This window comes from Branchiostoma lanceolatum, chromosome 9, assembly GCF_035083965.1.
Source record: "Branchiostoma lanceolatum isolate klBraLanc5 chromosome 9, klBraLanc5.hap2, whole genome shotgun sequence".
Lineage (NCBI taxonomy): Eukaryota > Metazoa > Chordata > Leptocardii > Amphioxiformes > Branchiostomatidae > Branchiostoma > Branchiostoma lanceolatum.
The window spans coordinates 13,005,399-13,028,425 of record NC_089730.1 but is presented as its reverse complement, the minus strand read 5'-3'; the positions used below and the strand labels follow the sequence as shown (position 1 = coordinate 13,028,425).

The following is a 23,027-nucleotide window of genomic DNA, read 5'->3' as shown; positions in this document are numbered from 1 at the left end:
ATGTTTTACTGCACACATCAGATCCTACTGTTCTCCCCTGTGTGTTTTGTTGCCAGTGATTGAGTAAATGTGGGTCATGACTTTTCAGGAATTTTCTATTTTCAAAAGCTGTGACTAATATTGGCCAGGAACAATTATCATCGAGACAGTGATAAATTAGTGCCTCATTAGGGACTCTTTGATTTATGAAGATGAATGTAGCAAATCTGATGCTCTTTAATTTATTTACTTACCTCTGTTGGTTCAGCTGACATGCAGCTAAGCCAACTGTCTACAGGCTATTTTTAAGGGCTATCCTGCAAAACTAGAACTGATGGGTGTAGGTTTGGGCTATTGCATGCCAATATGAAGGCACTAATACTCTTATAGATTCTTGTAAGTATGGTGGGTTCTTGGACATTTCTCAGGTGTGGCTCTCTTTGAACATTGGGCTGATGATGTCCCCTCTTATTGAATTACAACCCCAAACACTAGTGACAGTATCATGAAAACTGCAGTTCGGGTTACCAACAGATAACCAGGATCTGACTTTCTGACCCCGTGATTCAGAGGCAACATCGCTAACCTCAGCATTTTTTTCTCTAAATGGTGGTTCATATTGGGAACCCCACAGCAGTATAATCTAATACTGGATACTACTACTACATACTGTACAGAGAGAGGAGAGAGGAGGGAGTGGTGTATATATGGTGAATGTGAGTCATGGACTCATGGCCAAGTGTCACACTGCGGTTGTTGAGCGTCATGACTAAGAATGGAATCTTTAAAATGACTGCAATTTGGTTCTTGCTTATGCCTACAGAACTAGTTCTGTGTTCAATTCTGATCTCAAGTCAAGGTTGAGTTTGTTGTTTGAGTGATGTAAATTTTGCGAGTGGGGTTAGAAGCTATTTTGCTGATGTCGGTTGTTTGTATACATGTACATGTAATTTTTCCCTGTATTGATACAGCTGGTATTGATTCACATTTTGAATTATTTAAAACAAAGCAGTTTGGAATTTTATGAAACCTCAGCAGATTAAGCAGCGGAAAGGAAACCTGTCTGAAAAGATTGTCCTTAAAAGAGTACACCATTGTAGATTTGCCTGATGACCTATGTCTTACTAAAAGGGTTCCTGTGCACTCGCTTTAAATGGTGTACAAATACTATTCTATTGATGAGGTCTAGACCTACATTAGCTAGTTTAGCAAATCGCATAGATCTTGTGCCTGTCTGAGTATGTATTATTCTGTATGTAGAATTAATTGCCTCATAGCCATATATATAGTGGTTGACATTCTTGTAAGTTTGCAATAAGTACAAATTGCAATAGTGATTTGACTCGACTTATTGTGTGTGAGACTGTACATGTCTATGTACGGTTGAGAAATAGGCGTGTCTCTGACTGTCATCCAGTATTCATGTCAGGAGTCGAAGAACACCAGAGGTGGAAACATGATTGTTAGCTCTGGTGTGGGGTCATGAATGTTTCATTAGATCGTAGGATGGAAGACTGGGTATGTAGGTTTAGGTTATAAGGGGTAACTTATTATGTAGATGTGGGCACAAGAGGCTTGAACTATGCTATAAAAATGATATCATTATGGTTGCAGTTATGGTTCTACTAAGATTCACAATCTCAATTTCTATTTGTTTTTATCTTATATTGAGGCAGTGATATAACTTGCTATTGTTAATGGAGTATACATGTAGGAGTGACAAATATGTCTGTCTGTACATTATCTGGATCTTTGAACTAGGGAGAGCAAGGGCAATTAGGGAGATTAGCTACAAGATCAGTCAGCAGACTTATACTAGGAAGAACACTACACATGGTCTTTGAAATATCTTCAATGTCATATTCCATTTAGAATCACATCAAACACATGTTTATTAACAGTTGATAAGAAAACAGACAAGAACATAAATATGTGACCCAAAATATAGACTGCGTTGTTTGTATTTACTCAGTCTGTGCAACTTTTGCCCATTCCCGATTTTAAAAGCAGTCGGAACAGGTGTTTCATAAGACAAACAAACTTTTTAAAAAAGTTATTTTTGTTTTACAGAGTCCCAGTCTCACACTGAGTTTTTCCCAATCTTAATATATTCTTATCTTCTTCAGTGTCTCAAGGATGAACTATGGAGGACAACAAGAGTTCCAATGACTCCCTGTCTGCAGAGGAATACGTTCTAGTCCCTACCCCGGAACATACCGAACAGAACATGGAGGCTGCTGGGAAGTCAAGTGAGGAGCTTGGGTTGAAGGTAAGTTTAACTTGCTAAATTTGCAGGACATAGCTTCAAATTTGTTATTTTGATCTTTTTTTATCTATGTAGGTTCTTCAACTGCAGCCAAGGAAACGTCGAAGTTGCAATCAGCCTGTCTTTAATTTGTTCCACTGCGCCTTAACTTGCAATGTATTTCTATTACACTCGATGAGTAAAATATACAGATTATTAGTGGTTTAGGCCACACCAATTCAATTTCTTGGTTAACGGATTTTTATTTAAAAAAAAAAAAACAATTTTAGAAAAAAAAAATTCATGAAATCAGAAGGCTGGGCCAGTCTTCTGTTTTCATGATATTTTTTTTCTTAATTTTTAATTTTTTTTTGGACAATAAAAATCCGTTAACAAAGAAATTAGATTGGTGTGGCCTTATCTAATATTTCATTATGGAACCCTCAAAAGTGGGATCTTAGGTAAGAGAAGTGAAGGTTTTGTCCTTTTCATAAGAAAAGTGAAGGTTTTGTCCTTTTCATAAGTTCTAGGAACTTATACACTTTCAGAAAGTAAAGGTAAAATAATCAGAAAGAGTTTTAAAAGAAGCATAATTTTCTGCTGTTTTAAACACAGATTTGTGGGAATGGAAATGAGGAAGACCTGCAGCAGCACCTGGAAGAGGTGCTGAGCGACCAATCAGAAGACGACGGCTCTGTGCCGAGCAACATCGAGAACCGTCAGCGAGCCAGGATGGCGTCTGGGAACAGCGAGGCTTCAGACACGGCAGATATGCTCAGCAATCGCCCTCGAGCTGAGACGGACTCCGCCGCCAAGAGCGGGAGCGAGGTTGAGCTAGAAGATGATGAGAAGGCAGGAAAAGAAGGTGATGATTATTTTTTTATAATTGTGATTGATCATATCGACAATGGAACATTGTAAAGATCAAAGAGGGAAAACTTTATATAGAGGTATTTTTATATGTTATTATACCACATAGGTTCAACCTTGTTTAGGGTAGGGTATAGGGTCAATATGATTGATACGGTTGGATGGGGGGGGGAGGACCGAAAAAAAAGTGGTTGCTGGTTGTCTTCTAATTAGATTGGACTGTTTTAATGTGGCATATGACTGGAGTTGGTTTGCTGTGCCATGTGGTTGGCCGAGGAGGTTTGAATGCCACAAGCTTCTTCAACGACTACATGTTCCTTCCTGTAACATCCCTGCCACAGGTCGTGTGCGCTCCACATCAGAGCCCCCCACTCCTGGAGCAGACGAGGAGTGCGTGATTTTCAACGGCGTGACGTACCTGGGCTGTTCCGCCGTGAACGCCCCCCGCAGTGAGATGGAGGCTCAGCGCTGCATGTCCATCCTGCGCGAGTCGTCACAGATGTCCATAGACGTGGTGCTGTCCGTGCCCACCACCTCCGAAGGAACTGTCAGGTGGGTCCTGGGTTTGACTCCCAGTCATTCTGTCCCCTAATGGAATTTCTGTGCCTATGTGCCTATGTTTATCATAATAATAGAACACCCGGAAGTTTTTATGCCAGGAAAGTAAACATCATGCATATTTGTCAGGATTGTAAAAGGAAAACAGGTTGTTTGCATTTATAGTACAAGTAGAGTTGATGAAAAATGTGCCTGGAGTAATCTTTTATTGAAAAGCATGCATGTTAGTAACTGGTTGCTCCCCAAGAGTCATTGGAAAAATATGATCTGTCACTTTTGATGCAAAGTTTCCACCATAGCCCTGTCGTCCCTCTAGCAGAATTGATATGAAGTACAGCTGCTGTAGTTCTCTGACACCATGTTTCCTATAATTCCAGGGTGCTGGAGCCGGATGGTACAGAGATCGCTCACTACCGCGTCCACCGCATCCTGTTCTGCTGCCGCGGGAAGCAGGAGACGAAGGAGAAGGACTGCTTTGCCTTCACCAGTAGCCATGGCAACTCGGACCTGTTCCAGTGCCACGTGTACAGGTGTCAGCTGCTGGAAGCCGTAAGTTTTAGCAAGGATTTTTTAAACTGTGCTCAAGAGTTGGCCATGGTAAAGCTTTTAGCTGCATGCTCATTGTTACCGGATACCAGGTTAGATTGTTTAGTAACCTGTGGTTTGTTTTGCAAACAGGAAGGATTTCTTGATACAAAGGTATTCTTATTTTTTGTTGTTTGTAAACCCTTCTTTCTGCATCCTGTCATACTTTGTAATGCATTTAGCGTGCATGAGCTGCCCTGACATGAGATATCTAAAATGAGTTTCAGTCACATGATCGTTAGACGCCTCTTCTGTACTTTATGTAAGTTATTTCTCAGTGTCATTTTCTGATCAGCAGTTACAGTTGAAGAAATGCATCTTTGTAAGCCCTTCTACAACAAGATCTAGACTATCAACAAAACTACCCTGGAACATGTACCCATTCATTTACTTATGGCCATTTCTTTGAGGCTTTAGTAGCAAAAAAAGTAAATGACAGCTTATGTATTGTGAGTATGGAATTATTGCAGCCATTATTTTGATGAATGTTCTGTAAGTCCAGCCCACTTTGAATGAGTCCCCAGTGTAGTTATGTGTCTAAGAGGGCACATTTGTCATTTGTAGTGGGCATTAGTCACTACAGGAGCTCAAGTGCCACGGGATGACGTAGACATGTAGACTGTAAGTTAGTGTAACAACTTAGCTTCCACTTGTAGAGTAATTTCATCATGATTAAAAGGTACATGTACAGAATTTGAACAAAAATGTTGGATGTGCCCTTTCAATGCAGGTTGGTTCAAAATTTATTTAAAGCTGTGTTTTTAGTAGAAAATAAAATCTAGGTATATATAGACCAAGCAGACATATAGAATATAGGATTTTCAGTTCAAAAGCATTCACGCCTCTGAGTTGAATTGAGTTAAGGATGGCAATGTGCTGTCCTAATTCTGACCAGGATCAGTCACAAACCAAGTAACAGAATTATTTTGCCTGAAGCTTGTCTAGGTGTTAGTCACACGTGTGTGCGAAGTATCACTCCAGCTCAGTAATTAGGCGACAGAAAAGCCATGTTGAGTGGGAAATAGATCACATATGATATGCAGATTGACCTGAATGTAAAAACACTCTGTATATTGCGGGCTGGTTGGTTTTCTATCGAATCAAGTCTGCAGGTATCCAAATATTTGTGTTCAGATCTACTGTTAAAGCGTGAACTATATGGCCTTTAATTGTGTCTGAATATCTAAAGGGCCTTTGTGTATCATACTGTATGTTGTAAATTCAATAGTATTGCAGCAAAATTATTTTGAAGCATAATAATACAGTGAATGTGTCATCATATACCAGCTGAAATTGATTGTTTGAACAATTTGAAGGTTTGTAGTTAGACAGTTTTATTTTTGGTGTTATTTTGATAACTGCAGATGGATTACTGTTTTTCTCAGGATTCTCACATTTCACAGGAGGTTGGCAAATCAAAATCAACATGAAATATTATTGGTTCCAAGCCACGGGTCTTGCCACAGACATGCTATCTTAGCTGCAGGTAGTAGCTGTATTTAGACATGACCTTTCACCAAAGCAAGGTATAAATGTTGCACAGCTTTGAGATGGTTTGATGTCAATAACACTTGCTTTTCAGTTACAAAGGGCGTCAGAATTTTTAGCTGGTAACATGTATTTAAAGCTTCAATATAGGTTACATGTATAACTGCATTTGATATGTGTACAATAAGTAAGTCAGCCTGTGTTATAGGAAGAGGTAGGGAGTACAGCGAGTTGTGACGTCTCAAGGGCTGTTTTTCACCTTGAACAGGGGCAGGAAAAAGTGGAGTCAGTTAAAACTAAGGCAAAATTTCATGGTCTAGGTCAGCAATATTTGCAAGGATCTACGAGTACAGGTAAGATTACAGAGATGTCATCGTTGATTTGGAGTAAAATTTGATGGACCTACCCACTCACAATGTTGCTATGATGACAAAAAGAAGAAAGGTTATTTTTGCATAACGATCTTACTCTGACTCCTTTTCCTTTATACCCAGGTTCCCAAGATCATGTTCAGCTTTGCGCGAGCCTTCAAGGCCGTCCCCAAGTCTCCCCGCAGCTTGAGCATGTATGAACCGGGCGGAGACGACGAGGACCTGTTCCGTTTTGACGTTACCCTGGAGATCAAGGAGGAGGATGGGAGGGCAACGTACAGCACTGTGCCTCGGGTAAGGTGTTTAACTTCTCCCAGTAACCAGTACAGAACCAAAGGGCAGCCGTGGTAGGGACCAACAAGTCCGATGGTTAGTTACCCTATCTCTGAACAAACAGGTAATGAGTTTGAATCTTGGCTGTTGTCACTCCCCCAACATGCACGCTACTGGAAAGGTTTTGTCCTTTTCATCACATTCGAAAGTACTGTACTGTAAATGCATTTAGGTTTGTGTGGTTTTATTTTGCGCTGAGGCGAAAATGGAGTGTTTGCGGTGGTTTTAAGTTTGCGTCAGTGCTATAGTTACATACTGCTGCAGTATTGGACAAAAATGTTTGCAGTGGCTGTAAGTTCGCGTTGAAACGGTTGCCGCGAAAACTGCAACATAAAACCACTGCAAACATTTCTGCATTTACAGTAAGACCTCAGCTGTATGTCATACTATGATCTCTGTTTTCTTTGTATGTCTTCAGGACAAGCAGTTCTTCAAACTGAGGAAAGACCTTCAGAAGAAGATCAACATCAATGTCCAGCAGATGACTAACGAGGATCTCACCATCGAGCGGTGAGAAAACCTCAAGTCTTTGTCAACTTGCAACATTGCAGACTTATTTTTATTTCCAAAATGATAACTTGATCACTTTTAAAAGACGTATTATTGTAAATGCTACAGTCTTGTTTAGAGTGAGATTATGTCTGAAGTAGGAAAGATTTTTAAAAAATCACAATATTTTCTGTATAGACCACCAGAAGACTGCAGTTGTTTTGGACAGCTGCTCCTACCCAGAACATATATCAGTTTCCATTCTTTCAATATCATCTTTGTCATGTTTGCAATTCATCTAATCTGTAAGTTTGTATGATTTAGAGATTTATCTTAGAAATGACAATGTCAAAAACAGCAAACCCTCTCCCCCAAACTACTGGAAGAACAGCAACTTATCACAACAAAAATGCCAACCAACATTGATGAACAAATGACAACTAATGCAGAGGAACACCATTTCAGCACCAAGGACAGAGGCAACCTTTGCTAACACCCTGCACAGCTTCAAGGGTTCTCAACCCTCAATCTTAACAAACTGTGGAAAACATACGGTAGTCAACCTACCTGTCTGAGGATGGTTACCTCAACAGTTCTTGCCCTCACATGTATGGTGGCAGAATGTTGAATATATTTGTATAAAAGTACATGTAGCAGAGGAAGAACTTTATTGCGCGACAATTGTAACTGGTACAATGTATGGCAACTTATGAGAGTTGAACTATTGCTTATATTCAACAAATAAAGAGAACTAATCTAATCTATGCCCCCTGCAGGTGTTTTGGTCTGCTGCTGTGTCCGGGGAGGAATGTGAAGCACAGCGACATGCACCTGTTGGACATGGTGAGCCCTGTCCACACTTCAGCCGTACCTGTCAGTGATAAGATTGGATGGGGGGTAGGGACATGCGGTCAGGTCTGTTACTGTGCTGGGTGAGAGGTGTCATGTTAGCGGGTTGTAGTGACTCACAGTCAGGTCTGTTACTGTGCTGGGTGAGAGGTGCCATGTTAGCGGGTTGTAGTGACTCACAGTCAGGTCTGTTACAGTGCTGGGTGAGAGGTGTCATGCATGTTAGCGGGTTGTAGTGACTCACAGTCAGGTCTGTTACAGTGTTGGGTGAGAGGTGATGCAAGGTTGTAGGAGAACATAGCTATATATTTTGCAACACTGGGTGGGTAGTCTTTTAAGGTTCCTGTAGCAGTCACTTCATCTGCTATGTCCATGTAACACTTGTGACAGGTGGTGTATATATATAGTCCACGGGTTTTAGAGAAATGCAACTAGAACTGTTCCAAGTTAAGGTTGAAATGTTGTAGGGAGGTGCTTCTGGATCTTTTACCAGAGTTTGTAAAAACATTTAAGTTTGTGATGGTAGCTGCGTATGATTTCAACTATAAGCAGTAGGTATCAAAACTGCTTATCTGCAAACTGCAAGTTGTATTAAAACTCCAGTCTTTTTTGAAGGGTACAGTTAAGAGGTTATGGTGTGCTTGCTATCTACTGTAAAAATTGACACCGCTGCAAGTAAGGAGATGCAACCAATCTGTTTCAACACTTGTTGACAAGACAACTATGAAAGACAGAAAGAAGAAGGAACACAGAAAGCCAAAAGAAACTGTGGCAAACTTCAGTAGTGTTAGGCAAAGTTGTGTTCCCATGAAAAGAGTTGTACAGGTAGGCAAATGCCAACTGTGTAGAATCCCATGAAGAAGCCAAGCCAGCATGCAGTTCAGATGCAGGCATGTCTTTAAGTTAACTTTGTAGAGTTAGGCAAATGTTGCATTACACACTGCTGCAAACCTTAAATCTCATGTTTGAAGTGCACGGAGGCGTCAATATTTACCTCCAAGCAGATGTTGGGTATGTTATGTCCTGGCTTCAAATGCTATAAAGAACTGGGCACACTGGACATTTGGGGAACTTCATACTTTATTATGTTGCCTCCACGACTCCTAGCGCCAGAGTGAGGTAACCGGACTACTCCACTTCTAACATTGGGGGTGGGGGAGTGTTCGTGTTGGTTAATAAAAGGTGAAAAATCATTGTTTTCTGACTGGGTGGTTTGGAGGAATGTCAGATAAACAAGCTGGTCATTTACGATTGTCCACCACAACATCTGCATGAGGACTAGTCCATACAGCAAAAGTACATGTACATGTATGATGACTAACATGTTTTATTTCCCCAGGACTCGATGGGGAACAGTGCAGACGGCAAGTCTTACCTCATCTCGGGCAACTGGAGCCCCTCCGACCCACAGTTTGTGGTGCTCAACACAGAGACGCCTAAAAGTAAGGCAACACACCTGTCCTGTTTGTAACTGATAAACCAGTGTTCATAGTATAATGATACACCAGTTTTGTATCTAAAGTTGGTAAGAAATAAATTATTAAGTCATCTCCCATTGGTTTATTCCACTGCACTTATGGTATCATCTTTTTTTATATTATTGGGTTTTTAGTTATAACATGCTTGAGGTGTGGCTCTTGTTAAACAATGAGAGAAATTTTGCTTTCTGTTTCCTCTTTATACTGGTATAATGGATTGCAACCCTACAGTGGTAGAGTATTGAGCCAGTATCTGAACCCTCAAGGGAAGTCCAGAATAATGATCATACACTAGACCAGGAAATTTCTTAGCTTACTTAGACATTTCATTCCTTTTTCTGATAATTTTTTGTTACCTCTTTACCAGAATCTTACCCACAATGGTTCTCTATCTCCTGCAGACACGCGAGTGTTCATGACCATCGCCATAGACCTTGTGATCACGGGGATCCAGGAGCCGGTGCGGTTTGTCGTGGAGACCAAGGCGCAGATCTACCCCTCCAGTGAGCGCTTCTGGTACTTCAGTAAGAAGACTTTCCACGAACAGTACAACCTCAGGCTCAAGCAGGTCAGACCAGAGTATTTCATTTTCAATTTTACTTTATTTACCCAGGGATGGCATATCGCCACTAGGGTGGTTTTCAATGTGCCCATACATGAACAAAACTTAGTATGATGAAGTTACAAGATTTAAAACAAAGGTGCGAATTAACTCAAGTACAATAATGATAAGACATTTTTACCTTGCTCGATAATGATAAAGTACATGTACTTAAAGAATTATCATTATTGTACAATCTTTTTAACAAAACTAATTAAAGGCCTGGCTGGTGTCATAATGTTGAACATGGGACCTCCATGTGTAGCTATATGGTTTACACCATTTTACAAATAGTACTTTCTCTCCTGATTTTCAAATAGTTATGAATAAATTAAGGCATACAGATAGATTTTCATAACACCTCTAGATGAAATAATGGGATGGAAAGTACTCTGCATTTGAAATGAAATGTTGACTTTTTATAGTTCACCACTGTTATCTGAAGAACAACATGATTCATCAGCTATTGGAGGTGCTTGGGTTTGAACCCTGGGCCTGGGTTGCCCATAGTGTTGTCTTGTTACAATGTTAATGAAATGGATACTGACTTGAAAGTTCATCTGTGTTGGTAGAAGTCATTCTGAATGAAGAAGCAGTGGATTGCTCATTCCTTGACAATGACTGTAGCTGATCAGTCAAAAATTTGGGTAAGTCCAATTTGTTGTGTTGGCAATTACAGTTCAACTTTGATTCAGAAATGGATATTGATTTTTTTGTTCATAGATTGAAGGAAGCAGTCCAAGTGAGAAGCTTTATGAAGTCCTGAGCCTGGAGAGTCAGTCCGACATCGACAGAAAAAAGGCGAGCATGAACCTGCCGCTGTCCCCCGCGCGGAGCCCGCCCGCCGTCACGCAGACCTCTCCTACCCCGGCCACCCCCGCCATTGAAGAGGAAGATGGTAGGTTCCATCTTAACCTTAATGTTTGTGCATTGTGAAATGATGTGAAATGTACATATATGTATGTTTGTGTATTGCCTGTATGTATGCATAGATACATGTAGATATGTATAGTCTATTACATACATATACACATGTGACACATTCTACCTTGCCTTGACAGTTTGTGAAAAAGTTATAAAAAGTAGGAAAAGTGACCTTGATGTCCAAATATGCTGAATTTTCGAAAATAATTGGTGAGTTGGAATAGTTCCCTTTCATTTTGTATTGGTCAAATGTGTAAGAAAGATATAGAAATACAATGAGAAAACTTGGTGTGTGTATGTTTGTCAAAGAATTTAGCCAAATGAACAAGATTTGGCACACGCAAATGTAGTTTAAAAGAAGCTCCAGCCAAGACCAGTTTTGTCCAGACGAGTGATGAGGCACAGCAGTTTGTGTTGCAGCTGCTGCTTATTGATGTTCCACACAGTCAAAACTCCCTGCCCTCCTGCGTCTCTAGGTCAATGTTACAAAGGCAGATGGATAGGCAGTGTCCAGTATACGTCACCATGTGCAGTCAGGCTTGCGCTTTTATGTGTAGAGAATACTAATCATGTCTTTTTGCTGCATAACATTGGCTCAGTGTCAAGAACAGTCCAGATTGAAATATAGACAAGAGCATTATCTTCGTAATCCTACTTTGAAGAGAAGCAATTTAACTGCTAGAGTTAAAATCCAAAGGAAAACATGACAGGATTTTTACCCATAGTCTCTTCCATTTGATTACACGAGAGCACAGGTTGAATGGGAAAGGCTACATCAGACCCAAATTATATTGGATTTTGTCTTGTCTTGGCATGAGGCATGCTGAATGCTAAATCAGTTAGGGTGAGGGAAGCATGTTGAACTTGGGACAGGTATTCCACTGTAGATGCCTCCAGCCAGACACCATGAATCAGGAAAACGTCGTCTATATACAAGAGCAGACTGTTGTTGTTGAATATTCCAAAGGTGGGTAGGTCAGGTCTGTTGAGATACTGTCTGTCATTGTGAAATCAGATGTTCTGTTTTTCAAAGTGACCTTTTTTATTCACATACTATTAGATAATGTTACCTGCCACTAGGTACATGTATGTGCAATACCATTTTGAGGATAGCATTTTGTAGTTATGGATTGTTATGGCTATATGAATTTTATACTGGGATTCAGCATCAAAGGCATATGACGTCATAGTCGGGAAAAATTACTGTCATTATGATAATTGGATTCTTATGTAACTCCATCAATTTAGCCTATAATTGAGTCAGAATTAGGGAGGCATAGCACGTCCAAAAGCACATGACTTTGTATTACACTGTTACATTTAAAGGGAGAAGGATTTATTCTGTTCCTTTCTTATGACTACCAAGAGAGAGAAGGACAGAGAGAGGATGAATTCAAAAGGCTGAGGATAGAGAATTAAAAATGTTATATTGTATATGAGTTATAACACAAAATACTCTATTTGGCATTGTATGTCATTAGTACTTGTTACACGTAGGCAGTTGTAACAATCTAGCCAATCAGTCTGCAATCGTCTATTATTACATTGCTTCTTGTGATCAAAATCAGAGTAGCTGAAATTGATGTTTGAAAATTAGTGATTAATGTGGAAACAAAAAAAAGAGGAAAAGGAAAAAAATGAGATTCTTCAATCACAGCCAATGTAGCATTTGGGTTGTTATTCAATAACTTAATATTTCTGTGGTTTGTCAAATCTGATGAAGCTATTGATAAATGGGAAAGAAGATAAAAACTAGTTCAATATTTCTACATTTGTGCATAGCCACTTGAAATCTGCCTTGGCCAAAGGTTTTCTTGTTAAAAAAAGGTTACTCATCACCATTAGTTATAAAAAGGATGACATTGTAGCTCAACTGGTAGTAGCCTCACAGTTGAGCTCCTGGTTCTAATTAGACACTGGGTCAAATCTTGGGACAAGAAATCTTGGTTGGGTGCTGCACTTGTCTTTTGGAAGGGATGTAAAATGGGGGTCCTGTGTTCGAGGAGGCTCCTCCAAATTAAGGCCAGTGGAAGGGCTAGCAACCTCTCCCTGTAAGTATATACCCTGCTGAAACAGCAAGGAAGCTTGCTAGCCTATATGCCACTAGGCACTTCAAGGTAAGCAAAAACGTTACTAATAGTTATAAAGGTCTGAACCTCCCCTTTCAGTCCTGACTTGTGTTTCTTGTTCTTCAGAGAACGACAAGCCCCTGCTGAGTGGTTCAGGTGATGTGAGTAAGGATCAGTCCTGACTTGTGTTCCTTGTTCTTCAGAGAACGACGAGCCCCTGTTGAGTGGTTCGGGTGATGTGAGTAAGGATCAGTCCTGACTTGTGTTCCTTGTTCTTCAGAGAACGACGAGCCCCTGCTGAGTGGTTCAGGTGATGTGAGTAAGGATCAGTCCTGACTTGTGTTCCTTGTTCTTCAGAGAACGACGAGCCCCTGCTGAGTGGTTCAGGTGATATGAGTAAGGGTCAGTCCTGACTTGTGTTCCTTGTTCTTCAGAGAACGATGAGCCCCTGTTGAGTGGTTCAGGTGATATGAGTAAGGGTCAGTCCTGACTTGTGTTCCTTGTTCTTCAGAGAACGACGAGCCCCTGTTGAGTGGTTCAGGTGATGTGATATGAGTAAGGATCAGTCCTGACTTGTGTTTCTTGTTCTTCAGAGAACGACGAGCCCCTGTTAAGTGGTTCAGGTGATATGAGTAAGGATCAGTCCTGACTTGTGTTCCTTGTTCTTCAGAAAACGACGAGCCCCTGCTGAGTGGTTCAGGCGATGTGAGTAAGGATCACTCCTGACTTGTGTTCCTTGTTCTTCAGAGAACGACGAGCCCCTGTTGAGTGGTTCAGGTGATGTGATATGAGTAAGGATCAGTCCTGACTTGTGTTTCTTGTTCTTCAGAGAACGACGAGCCCCTGTTAAGTGGTTCAGGTGATATGAGTAAGGATCAGTCCTGACTTGTGTTCCTTGTTCTTCAGAGAACGACGAGCCCCTGCTGAGTGGTTCCGGTGATGTGAGTAAGGAGTGTGAGGGTGACATCCTGCAGACGTGGGGGGACATGCTGGCCAAGTGGAGACAGAACCTCAGCACTCGCCCCAAACCGCTCCACCAGCTCTGCAGGAAGGTGAGGAGGACAACATTTTCCTTAAGGAAATATTGTCTGCTTCAAGGTTCTAGCTAGCTTGAAATTTGTTTCCATCATATCCCCATTGATGGAAAAATCCTACAAAGAGTCTTCTTTTTTTTGTCACCTTGTACAAACTTGTATTCAAATTTGGACATTTTCACATCTTTATTCAAGGATTTTTTTCCATCAAGGTTGATGGAATGGTCGAAAATTTCCCATCATATGCAACAAAATTCCGTCAAATAATGGAATGACAGGTTCTGGCTAGAACCCTGGTCTACTTGGCCTGAGGCATTGTTTTTATCATGTCACGGAAACAGAGCTCTATTCTTGTAAACTTGGTATCTGCTTCAAAAGAAACCAACCCCAAACTATCTTGACTTTGGATTGATTATCTGTTTTGCAGAACCATCTCAATTCAAGGATATTAGAAAGGTGATTGGTGCTCAAGAGTGGAAAATATTGTTTTTATGTCATACTGATGATGTCCCTAAACAATTGAAGACTTCTGGACTGTGGACTTTTTCTTCACCCATGAAGCCTTTTGTCAGCATTCTAATGTGTTGTCTTACTGTTATACTAGTAGTGAAGATGTGTAAGAGTTATTTGTCATGAAAATCATTGACAAGTGGATTTTCCATGTTTTCCTGTAGGGTGTTCCAGAGGCACTGCGAGGGGAGGTGTGGCAGTTGCTAGCTGGTTGCCATGAGAACGGAACACAGATGATGGAGAACTACAGAGTGCTCATCACTAAGGTAAACCTCACACTTTTCTGTGCAAGTCCTAAGTCGATGGTGCCTGGAGGGTTTTACCATCCTCTCTTTAAAGAGGTCTGGGGTTTACAGGCCCTGATGTTGTATGGTCCTCTGAAGGCTTGTGTGTCTGTAACAGATCGTTGATTTCTTCGGGTTCAGATTTGTAGTTTTACAGCAATCCTCCATTTTCTGCAACATTCTGCCACCGTACATGTAAGCGGCCAGAACTGTTGAGGTAACCATCCTTAGAAAGGTAGGTTGACTACCCAATGTTTCCCACAGTTTGCTGGGTTTCCCAGTGCCTTGAGAAACCTTGAACCTGTGCAGGATGTTAGAAAAGGCTGCATCTGTCCTTGGTGCTGAAATGGTGTTCCTCCACGTTAGTTGGCATTTGTTCATCAATGTTGGTTGGCATTTTTGTTGTGATAAGTTGCTGTTCTTCCAGTAGTTTTGGGGAGGGGTTTTGCTGTTCTTGACATTGTAATTTCTAAGATAAATTATACCAACTTAAAGATTAGATGAATTGCAAGCAGACTGCAGTTTTCTAAATGATCACAAGGTGGCGCTGTGACCAGGGCCCCTGTCACTCCTTTCCTACTTGTGGATACAGGACAAGGTCAAATCCTTCAATAATTTGTATTCCTTTGGATTGTTCTTAAACAACCCCCTACAACAAAATGATATGTTCTAGCTTTTGAGGTCCAGTATAACGAAGATTATCTCCAGTGTTTGATGAAGTTTGCAATTTGAGAGAAGTGTATACATTGCAGTTTTCTTTTCGATCACTAGATGGTGTTGTAGCTTGACATCCTACCATACTTTTGGCAACAAGTTGAACCATTTGATCATTAGCATTCCGGACGCATCTCAAGATATTCGCTTTTCCCTGTTTGCAAAACAGGCAAATTGTTATTTGTGTTTCATTTTAGTGTGTATTGATTATGTTCGGTTCTGTGGCGTAGAGTTGCCCCCTTGAGACCAGCTTGTTCAAAGCTGGAGGGGCCACCAAGTGGTCTGAAAATTTAATGTCTAAGAATAAATTGTGAGAGGACTGGTTTTGAATATTGAACTTTTCAATACAATGTCCACAAAAGCAATTAATCATATCTATTACCAGTATGATTTGATATGTCTGGTAGCAACAGATGAAATGTAGTCTGTTTGGCAACTTGTATGCCAAGATGCAAGTAAATTATGAATTTGTTCCATGCTTATTCTACAGAATATGAGTTAAAAGAAGCCATCATATATGTGTATATTACATTGAGGTTTTGTCTGCATCCATACTACTTTCCTTACTAGAAGTTTATTATTGTAATATGTATATAGATTTTTCTATTGTGTTGTTTGCCACTTTGCTGTAACAATCTATAAACAGTCTAAGAAAATTTAGTATTTCCCCCTCCTCCTAGAAGCTGGCCTCCTCCAACACACAAATGCACACAGTTGCAATGTTGCCACAGACAGTTGAATGTACCAGACACTTTTTTTTTAATAATCTGTACTCTGAACACATACATGTACTTTGAAATCATGGTTGGCCAGAATGCTGCAAACATGTTAGGTATAACTGTGGGTTACTTTTCACTGGGGGTAATCTAGTACCAGGGGTAACCTATTCCCCAGAGAATTTATCAAGATTGCCATCCCATTGATCCTACTTTTTCGTTTCACCAAAGAGAAATGCATGGTCTTGTAATTCAAGATGAGAGTTAATGTACTACAACTGTACTATTATCCATGCCATCTTGTAATGGGAAAAAGAGTATCTTCATATAGTGATCCTCAACAGCTGAAAAACCCATTACACCAAGAAAATGGCCCTCCAGTACATCTCTATTACCATCTCAAAAGCCATTATGTATCAGGAAAAATTGAAATCTTTCTGAGTAGGTGACCTATAAAAGACGGTCCTGTCATCCTGTGATTTGGGTCAAAAATGTTGCTGTTATCCCTTGATAATCCGAAGAAGTCAATCGAGATCTGTTTTGATGACATTAACAATTCATCACGGAGGCTGATGGAGGCTGATCTCACACAGAGGATGGATTGTGAGGTGCCCCCGGGGAGAGCGGGTCGGTATAAACTGGGTCAAGATGGGATAATTATGGTGTTATCAGTTTGTCTCACCACAGGTGTGGTTTTGTTGACCGCCTCTTCTCTCCGATCATGAGCGGTAGGACGTCTGTTTCTTCCTTGGAGATCGATGAAGAAACTAATATAATTGAATATCACACTCATGGTGAATAAGGACGGATTCATAAGTAAATGGTTCATTAGCATCCACAGAAATTATCGTACAGTTACTGCTGTACTCAAGCTGAATAAATGCACGGTTTACAGCTCAGCTAAGGAATAAGTTATATAAGTTACAAGACTAAAGGTTACATGGAACAGTAGTATGATCAATCAAAATTGATGAGTGTGCAGGTATCAACTGCCAACTGTTGGTTAACCTTATAAAACATCTTGGATTGACTAGGGTAGCATTCGTAGTCCAGTGGTTAGCGATCTTGCCTCTGAGGCTGCGAGTTCAATCCAGGCTGTGTCGCTCACCCAACATTCACGCTACTGGAAAGTGTCGCAGTCGATAGGATGGGACGTTAAGCCGTAGTCCAATGTTCATTGTGCTTATCGAAAAGAGCTAGGGGAATTTCCCCGGTACAATGAACCTGTAGATACTGTACATAGCATCTGTCTTCTCTCTCATGACCAGTGGAAGATTAGCTCTTCAGTGAGCTAAAATGGATCGAGATCACTTTCCTTTTACTAGACACCAATACTAATTTGGAGGTGTGAAAGATGAATTTGCAGTCCAGTGACAAATCAAGTAGAATATAGTGTGTGACTTTCACATATGGCGGAAGTCTTTGCAGAGATTGCCCCTTTACGTCATGTAGCTTGCTGAAAGCGCACAGTTCACATTTCCTGCCAGGACGTATCATCAGGATTCACCCTGTTGCCGTTTGTCAAATCCCGACCTTCCGCTCCTACCAGTTCCATCAGTGGGCTGTTCTGTACATCAGCTCACTGATGAGGGAATGTCAGGACAGGGAGGGGTCTTCGGGTTCAAAACCAATGCTGATCATGAAAAGAGCAAAGTACCAGAGTGGTAGAGATGGACAGGTTCCCATTTTTTCCTGGCGAATATGGATAACATCCTTCTGTTCAACCAATCGAAAAACAGTTTTACCCACCTTGCTTCAAGTAAAGTTTTGTAAAGTATATAATGATTGTATAGCTTCAATGTATTTGTGCCTGTTGAACGAAAGGAAGGGCAATAAGATATAAAATTTTACCTACAGTAACTGGTATTTACAGATTATAAGTATCTTATGGTCTGTTATAATAGATAATCTTGTTGTTTTTTGTTTGTTTTTTCCTGTTGATTTAATTTGAATTTTGACAGGTTCTTTTTGATGAAATGACAACTGTATTTTTGATATTCCTGCCATTGCTACAATTACTATCCAAAATGATAAATGAGAATGCAACATTTGTCAATGACAATTTCACAAACCTTACATCATTTAAAACTTTCTATTTCACCCACTTTGGTAAGATGAATGACTGAGAAAGCGAAAGTGGATACTGATTCATGGTTCTGTTTCCTGAGATATGGATATGGATATAAGATAGGGAAAGTGAATGGGCAAATCGTTCTGATGCATGTCAATTGAGACAACACTGAGATGCAGATCGATAAATGTCTCCAGAACTGGGACAATGCAACCAAGGGATTCTATCATCAATATACAACATCTACATGACACGTCTGAATCCCAGAGATACCATGGGGAAAACATTTTGATGTGTTTGTTGCCTTAAGGGTTTCATAACTTACCTGCAGATGTTTAATCAACAATTTGTGCCTTTAGGAGTGATGACTTATGCATTCAAACTTTAAGGTAACAAATGATACTTTCTGCTTTTAGTAAATCTAATGTTAATTGATTTAGAGACTCATTTAAGCTCTAGGGATACATTGAAAATATGAGTTTTTTTAGCTCAGTACGTCAACTTGATTCAAAGATCTTTTTCCTTCAAAGTTGGCTCTTCTTTGCTGTGACAATATTATTATAGATTATTTCCAACGGGTCCAACATCAAGTCAAAATTCACACTTTTCATGCTATTTTTGTTAAATTTTTCTAGAAATTACATGTATGCAAAGGAAATCAAAGGTTTGTAGGGATGAATGAAATGGAGTTTCTGTTGCATGATGCATTTTGTTTTTGGTGTTGACAATAGTTCTGTACACGCTGACAAAGTGTCTAATACATGTAGATGAAGAATGATCAGCAGGTCTGCTAATGACAGGTATCCCCTGCAGAGTTTGAATGTTGCCCTGTAACCATGTCATTAATGCTTGCACATGTGATTTCAAAGCTGGGGGGCTTTCAGTCTTGATGAGTTATGAGCGATGACTGCAGCTTTGACTTAAGTGTTTTTCCATGTTGTTTGATGTATGTTCATGTGTATCATGTTAATTGCTAGAAATACGATGGTTTCTGTCCATTTGAAAGTTGTTTAATTCCTTTGAGTTTGATACCTTAGAGGTATTCAGCAACCAACTTGCCCCGCTTTGTTGCCTTGGTATGACAAGAGTTACCTTCAAAATCTCTTATTTCACATCAAATGACCTTATAATCGACATTCTGTCTAGCCATCTTTCTGGTCCCTAGCCAAAGAAGCAACCTGATGCAGAGATGGGGGACACTGACTACATTATTGTTCCCCAGGAGAGTGAAATTTAAAAAGGACATAGCAGCTGAGGTTGCTATTACCCAAAGATATGTAAAAAGAAGTTGTTACAGATGAACGCACTATATGTAGATCCCCAACAAATGTCCTAACAAAATTTCAGGGGAAAAAGTCATTCGGAGGTTGTTGCCAGATAGGACGAACCAGAGATTCATCACTCAGACCCTGACTATTTCATGATCATAGGAGCGTACTGTTGTGTATCAGAGGCACCACCCAGCATGGCTGTGATATATCATTGTCAAGCTCATGGCAGGCATGTGCTCTATTCCCACTGTAGAAAAGGTTAGGTTTATCCCACTGTGTGTGTGTGACTGATTTCATTCATTGGTTCAAGGATTATGAAGAGTAAAGTAATTTTGTTATAGCCTGAGACACCTCAAAGTCACTTGTGGTTGCAAGTTACAAGTTACTGTATTTCAGTTGTTGGCCCTAGACTGTCAATATTGGATGCCGTTCTTGTGAAGTCGAGAAGAGAATTTTGGTTTTCGTTTTACAAACTGATCTTGAATATGAAATGGCAACGTTACTGCAGTTAGAACAGTAAGGTTATCTTTGATAGATAAAGTGGGCATCTCACTGGGCTGCACTGCTTGCAATTGTTTACGAAAGACAACGGATGAATGGACTGTTAATAACATGAAAAAATAGTACAGTACATTCAAAATAGAATTCTAGCACAAATTGAAATATTCTTTTCCCAGTACCATCATACAAATTGTTACAGCTAGTATCTTGAAATAGGTGAGTACAAGAAACAAAGTATAACATCCGTATTGCCTGCCGTTGACTTTGACCTTGACTGGAGAGGTGTTGACTGAAGGTCAGATGTACATGTTGAACTGATATTAGCCAAACTGTGCGTGATGGTTACTTTGAAAATTATCAGGTTTCTCATGAATCACGGTGCGAAGCGCCCGTGGAAGTCTGGTGAAATATGACCCGGGTGTCACACAGACGTGCTGATCGATGGAAGCGTGCTGTAACGCGCGCCGCCGGTTTTAATGGAAACACGTGTTGATGAACTTATTTGTATTCTCTGCATGTTGAACTTGGACTTTTGCATTTTGAAAATGGAGTTCCGAGACAACATGCCTCACTTTCATCACCTTGACTGTAAAGTTTGTTGCATTAGCCTTACATCAATTGCTTGAGTAGTTAACTTCATTTCCCCAAAAGAATACATACCTGCATGAAGATCCATCATTGTATACAGATGTGTCATAGAGAACTCCTTAAACTCCTCTGTCCAAATCTATTTATTATCAAGTTTTTAAAAAGCCCCAATTTTGCTTGAGGTTCCAATTAATCAAAGAGATCTTGTTGCCCTGTGAGTACGTTTACCAAATTGCTGGAAAAAAACACCCCAAAAAAGGATTTTCATGTTTGTTTGTTTGTTTATTTGGTGCCGACACAGGTAATCATTCATACTGTCACAGTGATTCCACCATGCTCTGATGAAATGGATTGTTTTAAAGTAATTCTGAATGAAGATTTTTTTACAAAACACTTTCCTCATTGTAGTATGTCTTTTGAATTAATAAATTCTTCTACAGGCAAGTTAAGGCATGTGAAAATCTACTCAAAATATTGATGTTTTTAGTGTGTGTTGCTTTTGTCTATATCAACTATGACTAATATCATCACACTATCATACTCCTTCAATCTAAAATTCCTTTAGATGCTGTATCAACTGATTGACTATCCCATTCATCTAATATCATTGGCTATAGCCTTTTTTCAGGACTATCCTCTCATGACTCTCAAAAAGTTTCCTCAATCTTTATTCTTGTTGAAATTCCAGTGTTGAATGGCCGCCAGTTGAATCCCATTAAAGCAATCAAGGGATAGGGTGCTTAAACCATCAAAATCCTGTTAGTCGCACTAAAAAGAAGCCCACATAAAATAAGATGTATAAAGGGAAAAGCTTCACAGCTTAAGTCTGCGCGCTGTATGTGTTTATGAGGACAAGAAGCTGTGGATTACACCTTTCATTGAGGACGACTTATCTCAGTGAGGCGTATACCTGGTGGTACTGACGTCAGAGCTGGCGGTATCTCAGCGGTGCAGGTCTAGTTTGTGGGGAAATGATATCTGCTGGACCCCACACTCAATCCTTCATCGGCGGCAGCCAGCAGGCTGTAATCAATGTACTGTACTCTGATTTTTACCCATCAGGACTAGTTACAGACTACAGAAATCCCTGCATGTTGCCTACCAACTTTTCTTTGCAATCGTTATGGGGAAGGTGAAGGCCCAAAGAAAGTAATGTCCATACGTAGAGTTAACTGAATCTATACTTGACAGAGAATCGTTGGATTCTATGGCTTTTTGTTGGTTATATAACTGGTGCTTGATGTTACGAAATGATTTTCTGTTCATTTTTAAACTCTTGTCGGTCAAAAGCATCACAGACAACAGACAGCATAGTTTAGCAATTTAATCTTTCTCAATCTCGTCCTGCTGGATAACAGACGGTACTTTGCAGTGTTGTGCCTTTATTGGTAAGAAAATTTTCTTTTTATTCAATTTGTTGCTCTATTATTCTAGCCAATAACCTATTTTCTAGTGTTCAATTTTGATGTCTTACAAGATCTTCCTGTTCAATTAATGACCAAAGAAATGTGACAACCATCCACATGATTGGTGAGTTGTGCAATGAATGAAAAAAGTGAAATGTCAAACCAACCGAAACCAATTAAGAAGTTATGATGAGCCAACTTACAAATCTTTCATCAAGTTGTGAGTGCAGTAATTTTTGTTCCATTTGGCTGCCTACAGGAGTGATTATGCAAAGACCCAAGGGTAACGTTTCGCTAAACACTATCTACTCTTCACCAAGATCGGTCCTGGGTCATGGGAATGACGTCAAAACCTCCGGTATCTCCGTGGCCCACGACTGCGTTATGATTCTATCGTACGCCTTGTCGTCATGCTTGATGCGCTATCAGTTTTGTGAAATGCTGCACGCATTTGGGGCAACCTTTGCCAGGAAAGGGCTAGAAAGTTTTTAAAGAAAGGTTTTGGCTGGCCAACTGTTGTGAACCACAACTCTGCATCCCAATGCTTTCTGTCCATTATTTATGGAAAATGGGAGAATTGTACATATATAGGAACATGAACATTTCTACATATACAGTGAGGTTGACAGTATTCCCTAGCTACACACTGTGCAGGTGTCTCTGATTATGAAGTGTTGTCAGATGTTAACAAGTGGTTTGGGTAAAATTGACATACCAAATGTAGCGTTATGCTGCTGAAAGGTGACACTCTGTATCTAAGCAGTTTTATTACTACATGATGTGTTGCTAACACCCCGAGTAGCCTAATCCGTCATAAAGGTCGACCGGGCAGGGCTGGCAAACTGTAGTACAGGATTTTGTATTCCAGAAACGTTTAACTTTTTAGACATGCAGGGCTTTTGCGTGGTTGTAATCTATGAGCAGTTGAAGTTGCCAAATGGTTGAGCACCTCATTACAGTTTACCATGGCCACTAATCTTGTTTAATACAGTGTTGCACAAATTGCGAGTCTCCAAATTAACCTCATCTAAATGGAGACTCCATAGTGGCCCTGACTTTAACGGTTATCATGCAATTGTAAATACATGTATAG

At 40.1% G+C, this 23,027-nt stretch overlaps 1 protein-coding gene across 3 annotated transcripts in view; it reads left to right on the top strand.

The window, feature by feature from the left end:
• LOC136442505 (rab GTPase-activating protein 1-like) overlaps window positions 1-23,027 on the top strand; it is a 100,868-nt gene that overhangs the window by 892 nt on the left and 76,949 nt on the right. For 2 of the 3 annotated variants that reach the window (XM_066439400.1, XM_066439401.1), the window contains exons 2-13: window positions 2,106-2,248; window positions 2,840-3,089; window positions 3,436-3,646; window positions 4,030-4,201; window positions 6,220-6,390; window positions 6,848-6,939; window positions 7,695-7,815; window positions 9,107-9,209; window positions 9,647-9,813; window positions 10,570-10,744; window positions 13,746-13,891; window positions 14,548-14,649. In XM_066439400.1, the coding sequence (XP_066295497.1) occupies window positions 2,123-2,248; window positions 2,840-3,089; window positions 3,436-3,646; window positions 4,030-4,201; window positions 6,220-6,390; window positions 6,848-6,939; window positions 7,695-7,815; window positions 9,107-9,209; window positions 9,647-9,813; window positions 10,570-10,744; window positions 13,746-13,891; window positions 14,548-14,649 (1,836 nt within the window). In that variant the 5' untranslated portion in view covers window positions 2,106-2,122. The remainder of the gene's footprint in view (window positions 1-2,105; window positions 2,249-2,839; window positions 3,090-3,435; window positions 3,647-4,029; window positions 4,202-6,219; window positions 6,391-6,847; window positions 6,940-7,694; window positions 7,816-9,106; window positions 9,210-9,646; window positions 9,814-10,569; window positions 10,745-13,745; window positions 13,892-14,547; window positions 14,650-23,027) is intronic. The other variant, XM_066439402.1, reaches the window with a different exon arrangement.